The 16,221-nt window shown below is 31.1% G+C and overlaps 1 protein-coding gene across 1 annotated transcript; it reads left to right on the plus strand.

The window, feature by feature from the left end:
* The first annotated feature begins 10,543 nt into the window (after positions 1–10,543).
* On the plus strand, positions 10,544–13,226 carry LOC106409817 (scarecrow-like protein 9). Its single transcript, XM_048775701.1, has 2 exons — positions 10,544–12,862; positions 12,952–13,226. The coding sequence occupies exon 1, from the start codon at positions 10,795–10,797 to the stop codon at positions 12,814–12,816; it is 2,022 nt and encodes a 673-aa protein (XP_048631658.1). The 5' UTR covers positions 10,544–10,794; the 3' UTR covers positions 12,817–12,862; positions 12,952–13,226.
* The last annotated feature ends 2,995 nt before the right edge of the window (positions 13,227–16,221 follow it).

Consider the following 16,221-nt stretch of genomic DNA (forward strand, 5'->3'; position numbering starts at 1 on the left):
TTTAAATTTTTTTACATTTATATTTTTCGGTTTAAAAATATTATACCTTTTATGTATTTATTTATAAAAATATTATAATAAAGTGTTAAAATTATTAATTATGAAAAACACATAAAAATATATATACTATTAAAAATAAATTATTCTTAAAAATCTTCAGAAAATTAAAGAGAAAAATTATAAAACATATATAAAAATGTTTAAGGAAAGTATCACTCCAAAGACCAAGGCACCAAGGTATGTATAAGAAATCATATGCATGCAAACAAGGGATTTTTGCAAAATTGACTTACAACTTAAAGTCAAACACAAAACTAACCTCCTTTTTTTTTGAAAATTGGTTTTGCCCTATTCACCCCATAAGTTCATATAATTTACGAAAATGCCATCAATTTTTTTTTTTTTTTTTTTTTTTCGAAAATGACATATTTACTCTCTCACCCTCATCATCTTCAAGTAATTACAAGATTGCCATTATCATCAATACCACAACCACCATGAACAACCAATTTGAAGCTCTTAATGCTCCCAAAATCGATTTACCCTTCTTCTTTTTCCATTCTTGTGAACTAAACACAACATATCTATCACTTTCTCTCCACAATGAGCTAAAAAAACCCAAGATTTTGATTCTAAAATTTTAATGGTTCATAGAGTCATAGAAGCTAACGATTATGGGTGGGTGACTTCCGTTTGTGATTCTGTGTGCTTGGAGAAGCCTTATGTATGCTAAGGAACTTATCTCACCAATTTAAGGTATGACATCGAGTTTTTTTCCAGATCTGTTCGTCAGACGACTTACTTGGGAAGTCGTCTGGCTGTAGACGACTTACCTTTCAGTCGTCTGGCTGTAGACGACTTACCTGGAAGTCGTCTGGTCAACGCAGAGGTTATTTTTGCAATTGACTTTGAAATCTGTAACCTGAGACGACTGAAAGTTAAGTCGTCTACTATTGTTTGGTTTCAAAAAAAATTCCAAAGAACCTAGACGACTTACATTTCAGTCGTCATAGGTTAGTTTTGTATTTGACTGGATAATTTCAGAAGTTTGACTTCCCCAGACGACTTACATTTCAGTCGTCTGGCGAAAATTAAAATAATAATATTTTTTTTAAAGTAAACGACTTACAATTAAGTAGTCATAGGTTAGTTTTGCAATTGAAAAAAAAAACTTCAAGATTTAATTATACACAGACGACTTATAATTCAGTCGTCCACCAGACGACTTAATTGTAAGTCGTCCAGGATTTTTTTCCGAGATTCTGGTCAAACCTCGTAAATCCTGGACGACTTACATTTCAGTCGTCTCGTGGACGACTGAATTATAAGTCGTCTGTATATAATTAAATCTTGAAGTTTTTTTTTTCAATTGCAAAACTAACCTATGACGACTTAACTGTAAGTCGTCTACTTTTAAAAAAATATTATTATTTTAATTTTCACTAGACGACTGAAATGTAAGTCGTCCAAAAAGTCAAACTTCTGAAATAATCCAGTCAAATGCAAAACTAACCTCTGACGACTGAAATGTAAGTCGTCTAGCTTTTTTGGAGTTTTTTTTAACCAAACAATAGTAGACGACTTAACTTTCAGTCGTCCGAAATAACAGATTTCAAAGTCAATTGCAAAAATAACCTCTGCGTTGACCAGACGACATATAGTTTAGTCGTCTAGACAACTTAGATTGAAGTCGTCCGCGTCTTCTCCAAAAGTTTTTAAGTCTTCTACGTTAGTTTTTGAATAACTTGTATTTTTAAGAGTGATAAGTAACTTCAAGATATGTAAAACTCATATTTACAAAATATGTTCTCTCCCTTAGTTTTACTAAATTTGACTAAGTTTTTCAATGCAAACTTATAAAAAATATGATATGCTTTGACTAGTTACTATTGTTTGTTTCCATCTCTTACCAACATTCTTGTTTATTAAGATGAGAAAAAGGCCATTGGAGTTTATTATTGCATATGAGAGATCCAAAGATAAGAAAAAGGCTACTGAAGTCTATTATTTCATTAATTTGTAAATGTGTAAACACATTGTTAGCACATTTAATACATCTTGGAAAACATTATTACTGATTTTACAAAAAATTCACAACTAAAAGAGTATACATGCAATTCATAAAACAGACTACAAACAAAACTATTATAGATCATTCATCTACAAAGACAAGCTTGGATTCCACTTGAGTAGACAAGACCAGACAACTTTTAAGAAGTCCAGACGACTTCTAAGAAGTCCAGACGACTTCCAGGAAGTTCAGACGACTTTGCCAGAAGACTTTTAGGAAGTTCAGACGACTTCCAGACGACTTTACAGGAAGTCCAGACGACTTTTAGGAAGTCCAGACGACTTCCAGACGACTTCCAGACGACTTTACAGGAAGTCCAGACGACTTTTAGGAAGTCCAGACGACTTCCAGACGACTTCCAGACGACTTCCAGACGACTAACAAGTAAGTCGTCCCAGAAGTCTTCCAGATCTGAAAAACCTGGATATTAAATCCATATCTGAAAAACCTGCATATTCAAAAACGTTCAAATGGCTTAAAAACAAAAAAAAATGAGTGGAAGATTAGATAAATCTACCTTTACAGAACACACAAAAATACATATCTAAAAATAATAGATCTACCTTTAAATTAGTGGAAGATGAGTACCAAATAATTAAAAACCTGCAAAAAAAAAATAGATTAGTAACAAAGACATGAGACAAAATTGAAAAATTCATATAAAGTTTGGTGTTTTCAAGTCAAAGAGATTAGAGTGGGTTTGGAGAGTTTTAGTTTGGGAAAAAAGTAAGAACTTTATACAACAAGAAGTTACCAAATGAAGAAAAATCAGACATAAGAACTTACCAAAACGCTCAGAAAAATCCAGACGACTTCCTAGAAGTCCAGACGACTTCCTGGAAGTCCAGACGACTTCCTGGAAGTCCAGACGACTTCCTGGAAGTCCAGACGACTTCCTGGAAGTCCAGACGACTTCCTGGAAGTCCAGACGACTTCCTGGAAGTCCAGACGACTTCCTGGAAGTCCAGACGACTTTGTCAGAAGACTTCCAAGAAGTCCAGACGACTTCCAGACGACTAACAGGTAAGTCGTCCCAGAAGTCTTCCAGATCTGAAAAACCTGCACATCAAATCCAGATCTGAAAAACCTCCATATTCAAAACCGTTCAAATGAGTGGAAGATTAGATAAATCTACATTTATAGAACACACAAAAATACATATCTAAAATTAATAGATATACCTCTAAATTAGTGGAAGATGAGTACCTTTTGATTAAAAACCTGCAAAAGAGATGGATTAATAAGAAATACATGAGACAAAACTGAAAAATTCATATAAAGTTTGGTGTTTTCAAGTCAAAGAGATTAGAGAGAGGTTGGAGAGTTTTAGAATGATGAACATTACATTTTTGTTGCAGCCATTTGAGAGGAGGAGAGAGAATGTGTAAATTTTTCTTTATATACGGAGACAAAAAATCTAATTAGATTTAATATTTTTGACTCAGACGACTTCCTGGACGACTTACATTTCAGTCGTCTGGTGAAGAAATTAAAACAGATGACTTACATGTAAGTCGTCCAAAAGAGTTTAATATTTTTAGCGGGAAATTAAATATTTTTAGCGGGAAACTAAAATAGAAGACTTTCCAGACGACTTACAAGTAAGTCGTCTGGACGACTTACAAGTAAGTCGTCTGGACGACTGAAATATACGTCGTCCGGGTAAATTATTCAACAGACGACTGAAATATAAGTCGTCCACACCCTAAACATAACCCCTAAACTTAATTATCTAATTAAACACTTCATAAAACCAAATCAAACTTGAAAAGTGTTTACTATACACAGAAATAAACACATATAGGTGAAAACTAATTTTTGAAAAAAACATTTTAGTTTTCCAAAATCTAACCCTAACAATACATACAATAATACAACATATGTTTGCCAAACTCCTAAACCAAAGTATTTCATGATTCACTACTTCCACTCATCTATCTTCAAAACAAATCAATTTTATCATATCTTAATTTATATCAGTTAAAACTGTTTATAATTACTTGATTTTTATTTTTTACACATCAAAATATTTTTTTACAAAATTTATAAATTATTTTTAAAATAAACTGGTACCAGACGACTTACACTTCAGTCGTCCAGACGACTTCCAACATCTCAGACGACTCAGACGATTTACTGGGGCTATATTCGTAAAAATGGCTTCTGTTTTTTTGTTTGGTCACAAGGGGCTGAGCTGTAATTTCACTAGGCTTTTAGGTTAGTTTTGCATTTGATTCAAGTTTGGGTATAGGTTTGGAATTAAAATCAAGTTGTGGGTTAGTTTTGGCAAAAACCCCTGCAAACAATGTGTGAGAATTTCTTTGCATTGCTAATATGTATTACATGTTTAACCTACCCAGCACCGGTTGATATATCCGGCCTTTCACGTGAACACATGCTCGGCTTTATATAATTAGATGCAGCGGACCTACGTTAAGGAATGGGGTCTCATCTGCCACAAGTTAAATGTTATATACCTGTGTTTGTATTGTATTTGACGCAAATGTATGTAGTTCGTTTGGTCTAATTCCTTAGCAACTGATACACCTTTCCCAAGTTAGACTCTGCCCTCAAGCATTTTCTTTGTTTATTTTTGGTTTCTATAAGAATTATGTTGGGCTCAAGCCCAATGTGACACCTTTTAAAATCAAGTCTGGATCCGCTATTGAATTGTCCATAACCACTATATTTTAAAAACATTATGCCAAACATAAAAAAAATGGCATATAAAACTGATATTTTGCAAGCTTTAGGCTAGGGTACCCCTGCTTTTTTTTAAACATCATGTTTTCGTACGCACGTGTCATCACGAGGATGATTCTTAAAATTCTTAAAAAAATGAATTGGTCCATATAAACATACACTATGCTTGTGTTTCAAAAAAAAAAAACACTATGCTTTTATTAAACTAACTATCAAATTAATTAGTATTGTACAGAAAAATATTTTTCTTAAATAAAAGCTACAAAATTGCCTAATATGATTAACATATATATGATAATTAATGATAACAATTTGATAACAATTTTTGTATCCTCTTTTTTTATCAATTTTATATTATTAAAAAAATTAAACAATTACATTCAGCATATAGTAAAAAAATTAGATTTTTTCTTATATGTTATATTTTGAATTTTTTAAAATGACTATAAATTACTAAAAATAGTAAAAGTCCCATATTGAAAATTTTGTGATCAATGGTTTAATTATTTTGTGCAAGCAAGATACAAATGATCATATATCGTAGGGGTGGACATTCAGATATCCGTTCGGGTCCGTATCAGGAATTTAGAATTTTTGGGTATTTCAATATAAAGGTATAGAAACCGTTCAGGTATTTCTACACTCCGGGTCGGGTTCATGTATTTTATGTTCAGGTTCAGATATTTTGGGTCGGGTTTGGATATTTAAATTTTGAATAAAAAAAATTATTCATTATTCATTGTTTTAAGTTTTTTTTTTGTATTTAAAATATACTTTTAACTTAATTGTTTTCTATTTTTTTAAAAGATTAAACTATTAATAGGTTTGGAGATAAAACTTTAAAAATAGAAAGACACTAATTTAGTTGTTGTTTTGAAATTTTAGATGCAACTTTTGTTAATGCAAGAAACAAGAGCTTGATATGTATTTTAAGTGATTAACAAATGATTTTGTCCATAATTATATGTATATTATCTCATTTTGAACAATGTGCATCATTAATATAAATATTTTGAATAAAATGAGAGAAGTAAACTAGATATATAGGGTTAAGTATACTTATGTTTCGTTATCTTCGGATATCCATTCGGGTTTGGATATTACCCGTTCGGGTTCAGATATTACCTGTTTGGTTTCAGATATCCAATCTCTCCGAATTCAATGACCGTTCGGATATTTTGCTATTTCGGTTTGGATTTTCGGATCGGATTCAGATACGGGTTCGGATATCGGATAAAATGCCGAGCCTTAATAAATCGTATGAATATGAAGTCTCATTAATAGATATTCATATTATATATATTAATATAATTTGAAATAAATTATGTACTATATAAAAATATAACAATATGTTAATTTCAAAATTTGCAATGAGTAGAAAGTGTCAATAATAAATATTTATATTAAAATATACTACGTATCTAAGTCAATATCACTAAAGTTTAATTTATACCATATAAAGTAAATAAAATGATTGTTTTGATTTATTTGTCAAAAACGTGATTGTAAATTAACCAAAAGTATTGGTTTTGATTTATGTGCTTACTCTAATGTATATACTTTTATGCCTACAATTTTTTTTTTTAAATATGTGTTTTCAAATATCTTATTTGATCGTGACAACTCCAGAAACACACTTCTTCAAAGCAAAGTGATTTTTAATATTGGAAGCACTATATATATTATTTCATTCAAATTAAATAATTTAGTCTTGATTTTTATTCTTAAAAAGCTTTTAGTGAAATATCACAACAAGATTCCAATCACCTCCTTTTGAGTTTGTTCGAAGAATGAGAGATTTAAACTATTTATTATAAGTTTCTGGTTTATCATTTAATAAATCAAACAGTTCTTATTTTATACATAGTTTACATATACTAGAATGATAAAGTAATATATATATATTTTTATCTTTATACTCTTAAGTAACGAAACCTCAAAGGCCTAGGCTAATAAAATAAGTAATTTGTTTTTTTTTTGTTCTAGAATTAGATGAATTTTAGACCGAACTGGTGAATATATACTAGACATACATTTATATTTCGAGTCAACACTTATATTCTATAATTGCTTGATATATTAGATTTGAACACTAACCTGTTAATAGAGTTTGCCGATGATTTTTTTCAAAATTTTGATTCTTAGATTTGTATCTGTAGTGGAACTAATTTTTACAGATGTCCATCTTTTTAAATTGACACTTATGTAATTCATTGAATTTGTAGAAGAAGTTAAAAAAAAAACTAAATTCATATCAATGAAACAGAGACGATAACGAATTTTATAGATGTAGAAAATGAAATCATTTATGGAGACTCAATAGTAAACAAATCGAGAGCAGAAAACCTTATTTTTTTCGTCATTATACAATCGATGTTGCCTATTTGGTTTTGGTGATTTGTGTCAGCCGCAAAACTTAATTCTTTTTGTGCATATGAAATTTTAAAAATAATTAAAATGAGATGTAATACGTTAACTCTTCAACAATGATGATACATTTAAAAGACTATATTTGTATTCATCATTTTTACAATCGATAAAGATTATAGTATTGCAAAATATTAAAATTATTTAATAAATAAATATTATTATAAAAACTTATTTGTGCATGCACACATGTTATTATCTAGTCGTATCCTAAAAACGAAAAGGGCCAAAAGTTGATGGCATTGCATATTATCATCAATAAAAAACACTAAATATAAGATGATTGATGACTCTATTTTGACCTAATCAAATATTAAGTTGGAAAAGAAGTGGTACATGGCCGTTGTGTAGGCTCTCCTCATTAGCATTATCCTAGTTAAGAAAGCAATTTAATTCTATAGATTTTTGTTCACAATTAAGGTTAAAAATTCCTATAAAAATAGTACTGATATAACTTAAAGTTCTAAGCTTTATTACATCGTAGTTGGGAAAACCCTTTTAAAAATCCCACTACTTGTGTACTGCCATTTTAAATATAGCGTACTAATTACAATTTTTAAAAGAGAGTTGCAAGCATTAATTACTGTAAATACAACACGTGGCAAGCAACCAACCGATAGAGAAAAGCACATTTTCGCTAATGTCAAATGAAGCAAGACGACAGGTCCCCACATAAAAACCTCTTTATGAAAGATTTAAAGATCAACGGCTACGGTTCGTTTACCCTACCTCGGATAAAAACTTTTAATATTTTTGACATAAAAAAACTTTTAATTTAAAGACATAAATATGCGTTTATTCAGATTCCGCGGTCCCTTCCACCTTATGAAAAAGAACTTATAAAAGGTTTAGTGAGATGTAACTAAATTTAGTATACTACTAGGTAATAATCCGCGCCTTGCACGGAATGTGATTATTAGTTTTGTTATTTTTAATAAAAACATGCTAAATTTGTTTAATTTGGATATCGGTTCGGTTTTAAGTTATTTTTTAGTTTTTAATCTCCTAAAATATAACCATTATTTTAAATTAATATTTATTTTAGTTTGTTCTGTTAGAATGTTTGATTTTTTAGTTTTTTTTGGTAAAAATTACTATTATTTATTTATTTTCATGTTATAAATTTAAGATAATCGTCATGTCGAACCAATGGTTTTATATCATAGTTTGTAAGCGGATAATAGTTCAAGAAAAAGAAAAGAAAATTATTAAGATAAATCATTTCACTACAATTTGGTCCGTAGTGAAAGAAGCATTAAGAAAAAAAATATTTCAACTTCAAAAAAAAAATAGATACTTCAGTGGTGGTAAATACTTATAAGGTGCTCACATTAATGTGCCCATGTATTTGTATGTAAAAGTATATAAGAATAAATGACAAATATATAAAGATATTGTTAATTAATATTAAATGACATTTTTGTTCTAAATAATACATGAAAGATAAAATTAAAATTAATTAAAAATTAAAAAGGCCTTGACATTAGTGAATTGTTTTCATATAAAGAAAAATCAATTGTATCCGTAAATAGAGTTGGGCACAGATCAAATATCTGGGTATTTGGAGGCATTCAAGTCGATTCAATCTTTAGCCACCTAGATAGTCGGTGACTCTGATAACCGAAATGATTTAGAATTTTAAAGAATATCCTATTTGATCTGTAAATAAAATAAAATTTATAAAATAATTGAAAATTTTAATAATAACATTTTATTACAAAATAAAATATTATTTAACTTTCTAAACTTTAATACCTATTATAATAAATTTAATTCATAAAATATTGTAAACTTATATAAACTATATATATATATATATATATAATTCTGTACGAATTTTATATCCGTACCTAAAAATATTGGAATTTGTGATTTGTTTTTTTTAATTATATTTTAGTAACTGATTTGCTTCGTAGAGTTACAGATATCCATATTTTTTGGTTCAAATCAAAACGGATAACGAATGGAATCAAAATTTAGAAATATTTTGCCTGACTTTATCCGTAAACAATAAAAATAATATATATATATATAGTTTAGATTTTGATTCGTTATTTTTTTGATTCGAAACGAAAAATCCAAAGTTTTATTGGAACCTTGCATATGAGTTTTATATTAAAAATATAAAGTATATAGTGTGAACACATTTATGAATGTAGTGTGAACGCATTAGCATATTTATTATCAAATCATCGTGAGGCTGCCACGTGTCTATTATAGTGTGAATGCATTTATTACAATGCTTCTCCTTTAATATATAAGGGATGGTGATGTTATTCAATCACGTATTTTAATAGAGTTTAAATCTAAACACAATTTATTGTTTTTCGAATGATGATTTTAAATTCTAGAGTTTTTCAATGAATAATTTAAATCCAGTTTTTAAAATCTAGTGTTATTTTTTTTTAAATTTTTTTAAAAATCCTTTGTATTTTGGATTGATTTCAAATAATTTTTAGTGGAACTTCATGAATAAATGAGTAAACTCAAAATCCAATGTATACTGCAGAGATTTTAGAATCCATCAACTTAAAATATTTTAAAATTTTAAAATTTGATAGATTACAAAACATTAATAATAATAATTGTTTGTTATAAATTAGTGATTTAAAATCAATTATTAATGTTTTGTAATGTATCAAATTTCAAGATTTTAAGATAGTTTAAATTGATGAATTCTAAAATCTCTGCAATATGTATTGAATTTTGAGTTCAATAGTTTATTCATGAGGCTCTATAGTAAATAATTTGAAATCAATCCAAAATACAAAGAATTTTAAAATTCTTAAAAAAATAATACTAGATTTTAAAAACATGATTTAAATCATTCAGTGAATAACAATAGATTTTAAAATATAATTTATAATCATCATTCGAATAATGGTGGATTGTTTTTAGATTTAAGCTATATTAAAATACATGATTGAATAACACCACCTAATTGAATAACACCCCAAGTATTATAAAATTCGGTCAACGCCAAAATAATATTCTTAAGAATTAAATATTTTTTTAAAAATATTTTATATAATCATAAATCGATTTTAATTAATCTAACTGATCTACTATATTAAAATAATTTTACGAGTAATTTAATCATATCAATTTCATTGTCAGTTTATTTATAATTAAATGCTCAATTTCCTTGTTTTTAATATAAATTTAAATTATTTGATTTTGATTTTAATACTTAAATTTTTATTTATTTTCAAAATAATTAAACACAAAATATTGAAATGCCTGATATAAATATAAAACATACAAATAATTTTTAAATGTTAATGATCTCGAATAATCTATTTTGACGCTTATTTTTTTATATAAAACGTCTAGTTACTGAAGGGTTTCTGAAACATAGTATAATCTTCTTTTTTTCTGAACAACTAAACATAGTATATATACATAATTGTCGGTTTTTAAAATAACTTTTGTAATTTGTAATAAACAAATTAGTATTAAAAATTAAATATACAAAATGCATTTATTCGATTCCTCTTTTCCTTCTGGTCCCCTCCACTCGTTACTACTCTCTTCGTCGTCTTCTTCCCTAGTCATCATCGGATTCAAACTTGCTCTCTCAAACAACAATCCAAATGATTACTGATCCAGCCCCGGCTGATCGAACCCGCTTACCCGATCAACCTTCATCTCTAACACTCTTCGACGGTTACAACTACAGTCACGGCCTCTCCAACAACCAAAACGCCTTCGTGACGTCAGCGGCGGGAGAAGAAGAAGATCCCGCCGACGAGTTCGACTTCTCCGACGCCGTTCTAGGCTACATTAGCCAGATTCTGATGGAGGAAGACATGGACGATAGAGTCTGTATGCTTCAGGAGTCTCTCGATCTCGAAGCCGCCGAGCGATCTCTCTACGAAGCGATCGGTAAGAAGTATCCTCCCTCCCCCGAGCGTAGCTCGCCTTACGTCGAGAATCTTGACCACGTTGTTCCCGCCGGAGATCGTAACGGCTCCGGCGGCGGGTTTATGAGCGGCGGAATGAAGCCGATGAGCGGTGGTGGCTTCACGTTGGATTTTCGGAATCCTCAGAGTCGTTGTTCTCCTGTTCTGAGTGTTCCTCAGTCTCCGTACGGTGTACATGAATCGTCGAATGCTAGTAGGGAGGATCAGTCTGTGTGGCTGTTTAGGCGTGGGGTTGAAGAAGGAAGCGAGAGAAATGAGATGATTGTGAACTTCAGAGAGGACAGTAGGAGCAAAGTAAGGAGAAACCCTAACAGCGGCGAAGAAGAGAGGTGCAGCAAGCTGCCTGCAGTGTTCTCCGAGACGATTTTAAGGTCTGATGTGGTGGACAAGATCTTGGTTCATGTCCCAGGTGGGGAGAGCATGAAGGAGTTCGACGCGTTACGTGAAGTTTTGAAGAAAGGAGTGGGGAAGAAGAAAGCCTCAGCGCCTCAAGAAGGGAAGAGACGAGCCAGAGGAAGAGGACGAGGCCGAGGAGGAGGAGGGGTGAAGAAAGAAGTTGTGGACTTGAGGAGTCTTTTGATACATTGTGCTCAAGCTGTTGCAGCTGATGACAGCAGATGTGCAGGGCAGTTGCTGAAGCAGATACGGCAGCACTCGACGCCGTTTGGTGATGGGAACCAGAGGCTGGCTCATTGTTTTGCTAATGGTCTTGAGGCGCGGTTAGCCGGTACAGGAAGCCAGATTTACAAAGGGATTGTGAGTAAACCGAGGTCTGCTGCAGCTGTGCTCAAGGCTCACCAGCTTTTCCTTGCGTGTTGCCCTTTCAGGAAGCTATCTTATTTCATTACCAATAAGACGATACGAGATCTTGTCGGAAACTCTCCTAGAGTTCATGTTATCGACTTTGGTATCCTCTATGGTTTCCAGTGGCCAACTCTTATCCACCGGTTTTCGATATATGGAAAACCGAAGGTTCGGGTCACCGGGATTGAGTTTCCTCAGCCAGGGTTTCGTCCTACGCAGCGGGTTGAAGAGACTGGTGAGAGGTTAGCAGCGTATGCTGAACAGTTTGGTGTGCCGTTTGAGTATAAAGCCATTGCTAAAAAGTGGGATGCTGTTCAGCTTGAAGATCTTGATATAGACAGGGATGAGATCACTGTTGTTAATTGTCTGTACAGAGCTGAGAATTTGCATGACGAGTCGGTCAAAGTAGAGAGCTGTAGAGACGCTGTTCTCAGTTTGATAGGGAAGATCAATCCTGATCTTTTCGTCTTCGGCATTGTCAATGGTGCATACAACGCCCCCTTCTTCGTGACACGGTTTCGCGAGGCTCTTTTTCATTTCTCATCGATTTTCGACATGCTTGAGACTATTGTGCCACGGGAAGACGAAGAGAGGATGTTTCTTGAGATGGAGGTCTTTGGGAGAGAGGCATTGAATGTGATTGCCTGCGAAGGTTGGGAAAGAGTGGAGAGGCCTGAGACATATAAGCAGTGGCATGTCAGAGCTATGAGGTCAGGGTTGGTGCAAGTCCCGTTTGACCCGGACATTATGAAGACATCACTGCGTAAGGTCAACACATTCTACCACAAGGACTTTGTGATCGATCAAGATAACCGGTGGCTGTTGCAAGGCTGGAAAGGAAGAACCGTAATGGCTCTCTCTGTTTGGAAACCAGAGTCCAAGGCTTGACCTTGTGGTGGGCATAACAGCGACCATTTCTTTTCTTTTTCTATAGGTACAGCTCAGATTCATATCCACATTGCCTTGTAAACACCATCTGCTTCTTTCGAGACATTGTACTGAGACTGTCAATCTCTTTTGCAGATGAAAGATTAGAGTGCTGCGCCTGAAGAATCACATTTTATGTAAGTCAACATTTTATGACATACTCAGCTAGGTTCTCCTAACGTTATTCTTGTAGCTAGGGATGATGAGATTGCGAGAGTTTGTATATTGCTAGCAGAGTTAACTTGTCTTAGATTGTAACACGTATAAGAGGAAGCTTAGAGAAAATATGGTTTTTGAAAGGAGGTTTTTACTTCTCCAATGTACACACGAGGACCAATGCTACATTGAAATAAGATGCGTTGCTAATACTATTTCTGGAAAATTCTTCAGCTTGGAATCTGAGCTCCTAGTTATTAGTTGTGGTCCTTCATCACTATTTGCTAGTTTTGATGATCTCTAAATATATTTCAAAGGCTTTTTGATGTTACTTAGAATCTCGGGCAAGACCCCTTGAGATATAGAATAAGCCCGTTCAGACACACAAAGAACTCATTCCTCTCATTCTCAAATCCTACGACTCTGCTACAAGGGCAAAGATATGAAAAAACACTAAATTGAGTATCAGAACCGAGTGGTTACTTGAGTGAAAAGCACCTTCAAGTCCTTTGTTGGAGTGCCTGTTCCTTCGGGCTTTGAAGCCAGGTCAAAGTGCTTTTAGTTTTGCCTCCTGAAGCTGCAACGCCTGCTCGAATAGGACACCTTAGATTAGGAGAAAAGATTAATGGATGATGATATAGTAAATGAATCCTTTTCTTATCATAGTGAACACAACTGAATAAATTATTAATTTTTAATCCAAATGAATCCTTTTCTTATTGTTATATTTTGAATTTTTAAAATGACTATAAATTATTAAATTACTAAAACTGTTAAAAATTTCATGTTGAAATTTTTGTGATCTATGATTTAATTTTTTTTTCTTATGACAAGAACAAATAATTACAAAAAATCATATAAGTAAGAAGTATTATCTAATAAATATTATGATTAAATATATATATATATTGTTTAAATTAAACTATATAACATATAAAATAAATAAAATATTTAATTTCAAAATTTGCGTTGGTCAACTTTTTTGATAAAAGCTTTGAACAAATATTGACAACTTAAAATTAAAATTTTGCATTGAGTTTAAAAAAAATATATAAATTACTAAAACTATTAACCATCACACAAAATTGTTTTTGTTAAGTGATTTAAAGTTTTTTTTATAAAAAGATACAAAAGATCAAAAAATTATATGAGTAGAAAACATTATTTAATACATATCAATATAAAAATATAATCTATATATATGTATTAATATCATTTAAATTAATTATATACCATATAAAATAGAAAAAATAATTGTTTGGATTAATAAAATTTATTTATGTGTTCTCACCAATTTAATTATATATGTAATAGTTACTGACTTATTAATTATTTAGTATATATTAATTATTTCATAATATATAAAAAGAAATATATAATACATAAAAATAATTTATATATACAATGTCTAGCCCGCTATATCCTAACCAGTATTTAATATTTTATACAATTTTACAACTACAGTTATGTACGCTTTGGCTAGAGCCCAAATCATCATATCTTGTTTGGACTATGAATGAAGTAACTAGATTTTGATCCGCGCCTAAGAAGCGTATATGGTTTTGTTAATCGATACGCCAATATTAAATGAATTTATATATATTTATTAGATATCTATAATATTTAAAAGTTGTTCTATTATTATTTTTCACTCCGATACAATGTTTTCACTAAGTTTTAATATCCTATTCAGACTTCTCGATAGATCCAGTTATTCGTATAGAGTCAAGTTAGGATATAATAAAACGAATATGGTAAAAACACATTAAAATAAAAAAACCGTTATTAATGTAATGAAAAGAATATAAATTTATTGTCGATGTAGGTTAAGATAAGTTATGATAGAATATATTGTAATCAATGTAGGTTATCGAAAATCTTGGTAAAAAATATAAGTAGAATCGATTAGATATTTTGGTTGATAGAATTAAGGTAAATTATGCAATTGGCCGTACTAAATAAACTTGTAGAGGAAGTCATCAGAATTTTAAGTGTCATCGTTTGTTACGAACTTAAATTTTAAATTTTAAATATGTGATTAGCAACAAAGCTTATCGTTTAAAATTGTAAATTGAAGTTAATCTTTAAAAAATGTGATTAGCAACGTTGGTAACAAAATATTGTACGATGGTGATGTATTTGAAGTTAATTGTATAAATTATGTAAATACTATCTGATGAACATTGTGGTATGTATAAGCTATTGTGTTTTAAGTTTTTTTTTATACAGACAAGATTGATATTTTAATAAGTGATATTGAATAATGTGTTGACATATACGGTTTTTCACTCAGGAAGAGAAGACATGTAAAAACAGTGTGAAACATCCAAGAAGGTTTTTCATTTTAACAAACAGAAGTTGCACGATGGCAGGATAAAGATGTGATGAATAATGTGGTATTATCGTATAACCTATAGTGTCTTAGGTCTTTAATACAAATCATGTTTGAAGTGTAATTTTTGTATTAATTTAATAAGTATAATATGTTACAGGTTTAGAAATAGCTGGTGGGTCATATAATCGAAGTTAGTTTTCGTACAAACTGTTAGTTTCATAACTATAATATGTCACGGTTTAGAAATAGTGTGTGGCTCTTATAATTTATTTTGTTTTGGTATGATGGTTTACTAATCCATTAAACGGTTTAGAATTATAATAATATAACCAGTCTGGTAGTTAGAGTAAAAAACGGGCACATATATAGAGTTAAATATCTTGTCATATATTGTTACATATAGAAGGTAAGACAAAAAAAATGAAAAAAAGAAAATATCCAAAATGATTTTCATAGGTAGACTTATTAAAACTCGTTCATTTTTAATAGTATTGATTTTGTTGTATAATTGGTGGGATACTTTCTATAATCAAACATTACAAAATTAGAATATCAAAGAAATAAAGCAAATTTTGACTTTGACTGATATGTAGTCCCGCCAAAGTCAAACTTTACACAAATGTTTTCCACCAACCACAACACAGTTAATATAAAAGCCGAACTTTGCTTTCATCGCAGAAAGACATCACTTTTTGAGTCTTACATCACTCAGTCATGGGGAATATCTGCTGCTGCTGCACCAAAGGAAGTGGAAACAATGTTCCTCCGGCCACGGAAACAACTACTGTTCAACCACAATCACATTCACAGAGTTTAGTTAATAAATCTGTATCCACAGGCTCGAGGTCGTATTATTCGGCCAATTCTTCGTTGGC

The sequence above is a fragment of the Brassica napus genome, chromosome A3 (genome assembly GCF_020379485.1).
Source record: "Brassica napus cultivar Da-Ae chromosome A3, Da-Ae, whole genome shotgun sequence".
NCBI classification, from domain to species: Eukaryota; Viridiplantae; Streptophyta; class Magnoliopsida; order Brassicales; family Brassicaceae; genus Brassica; species Brassica napus.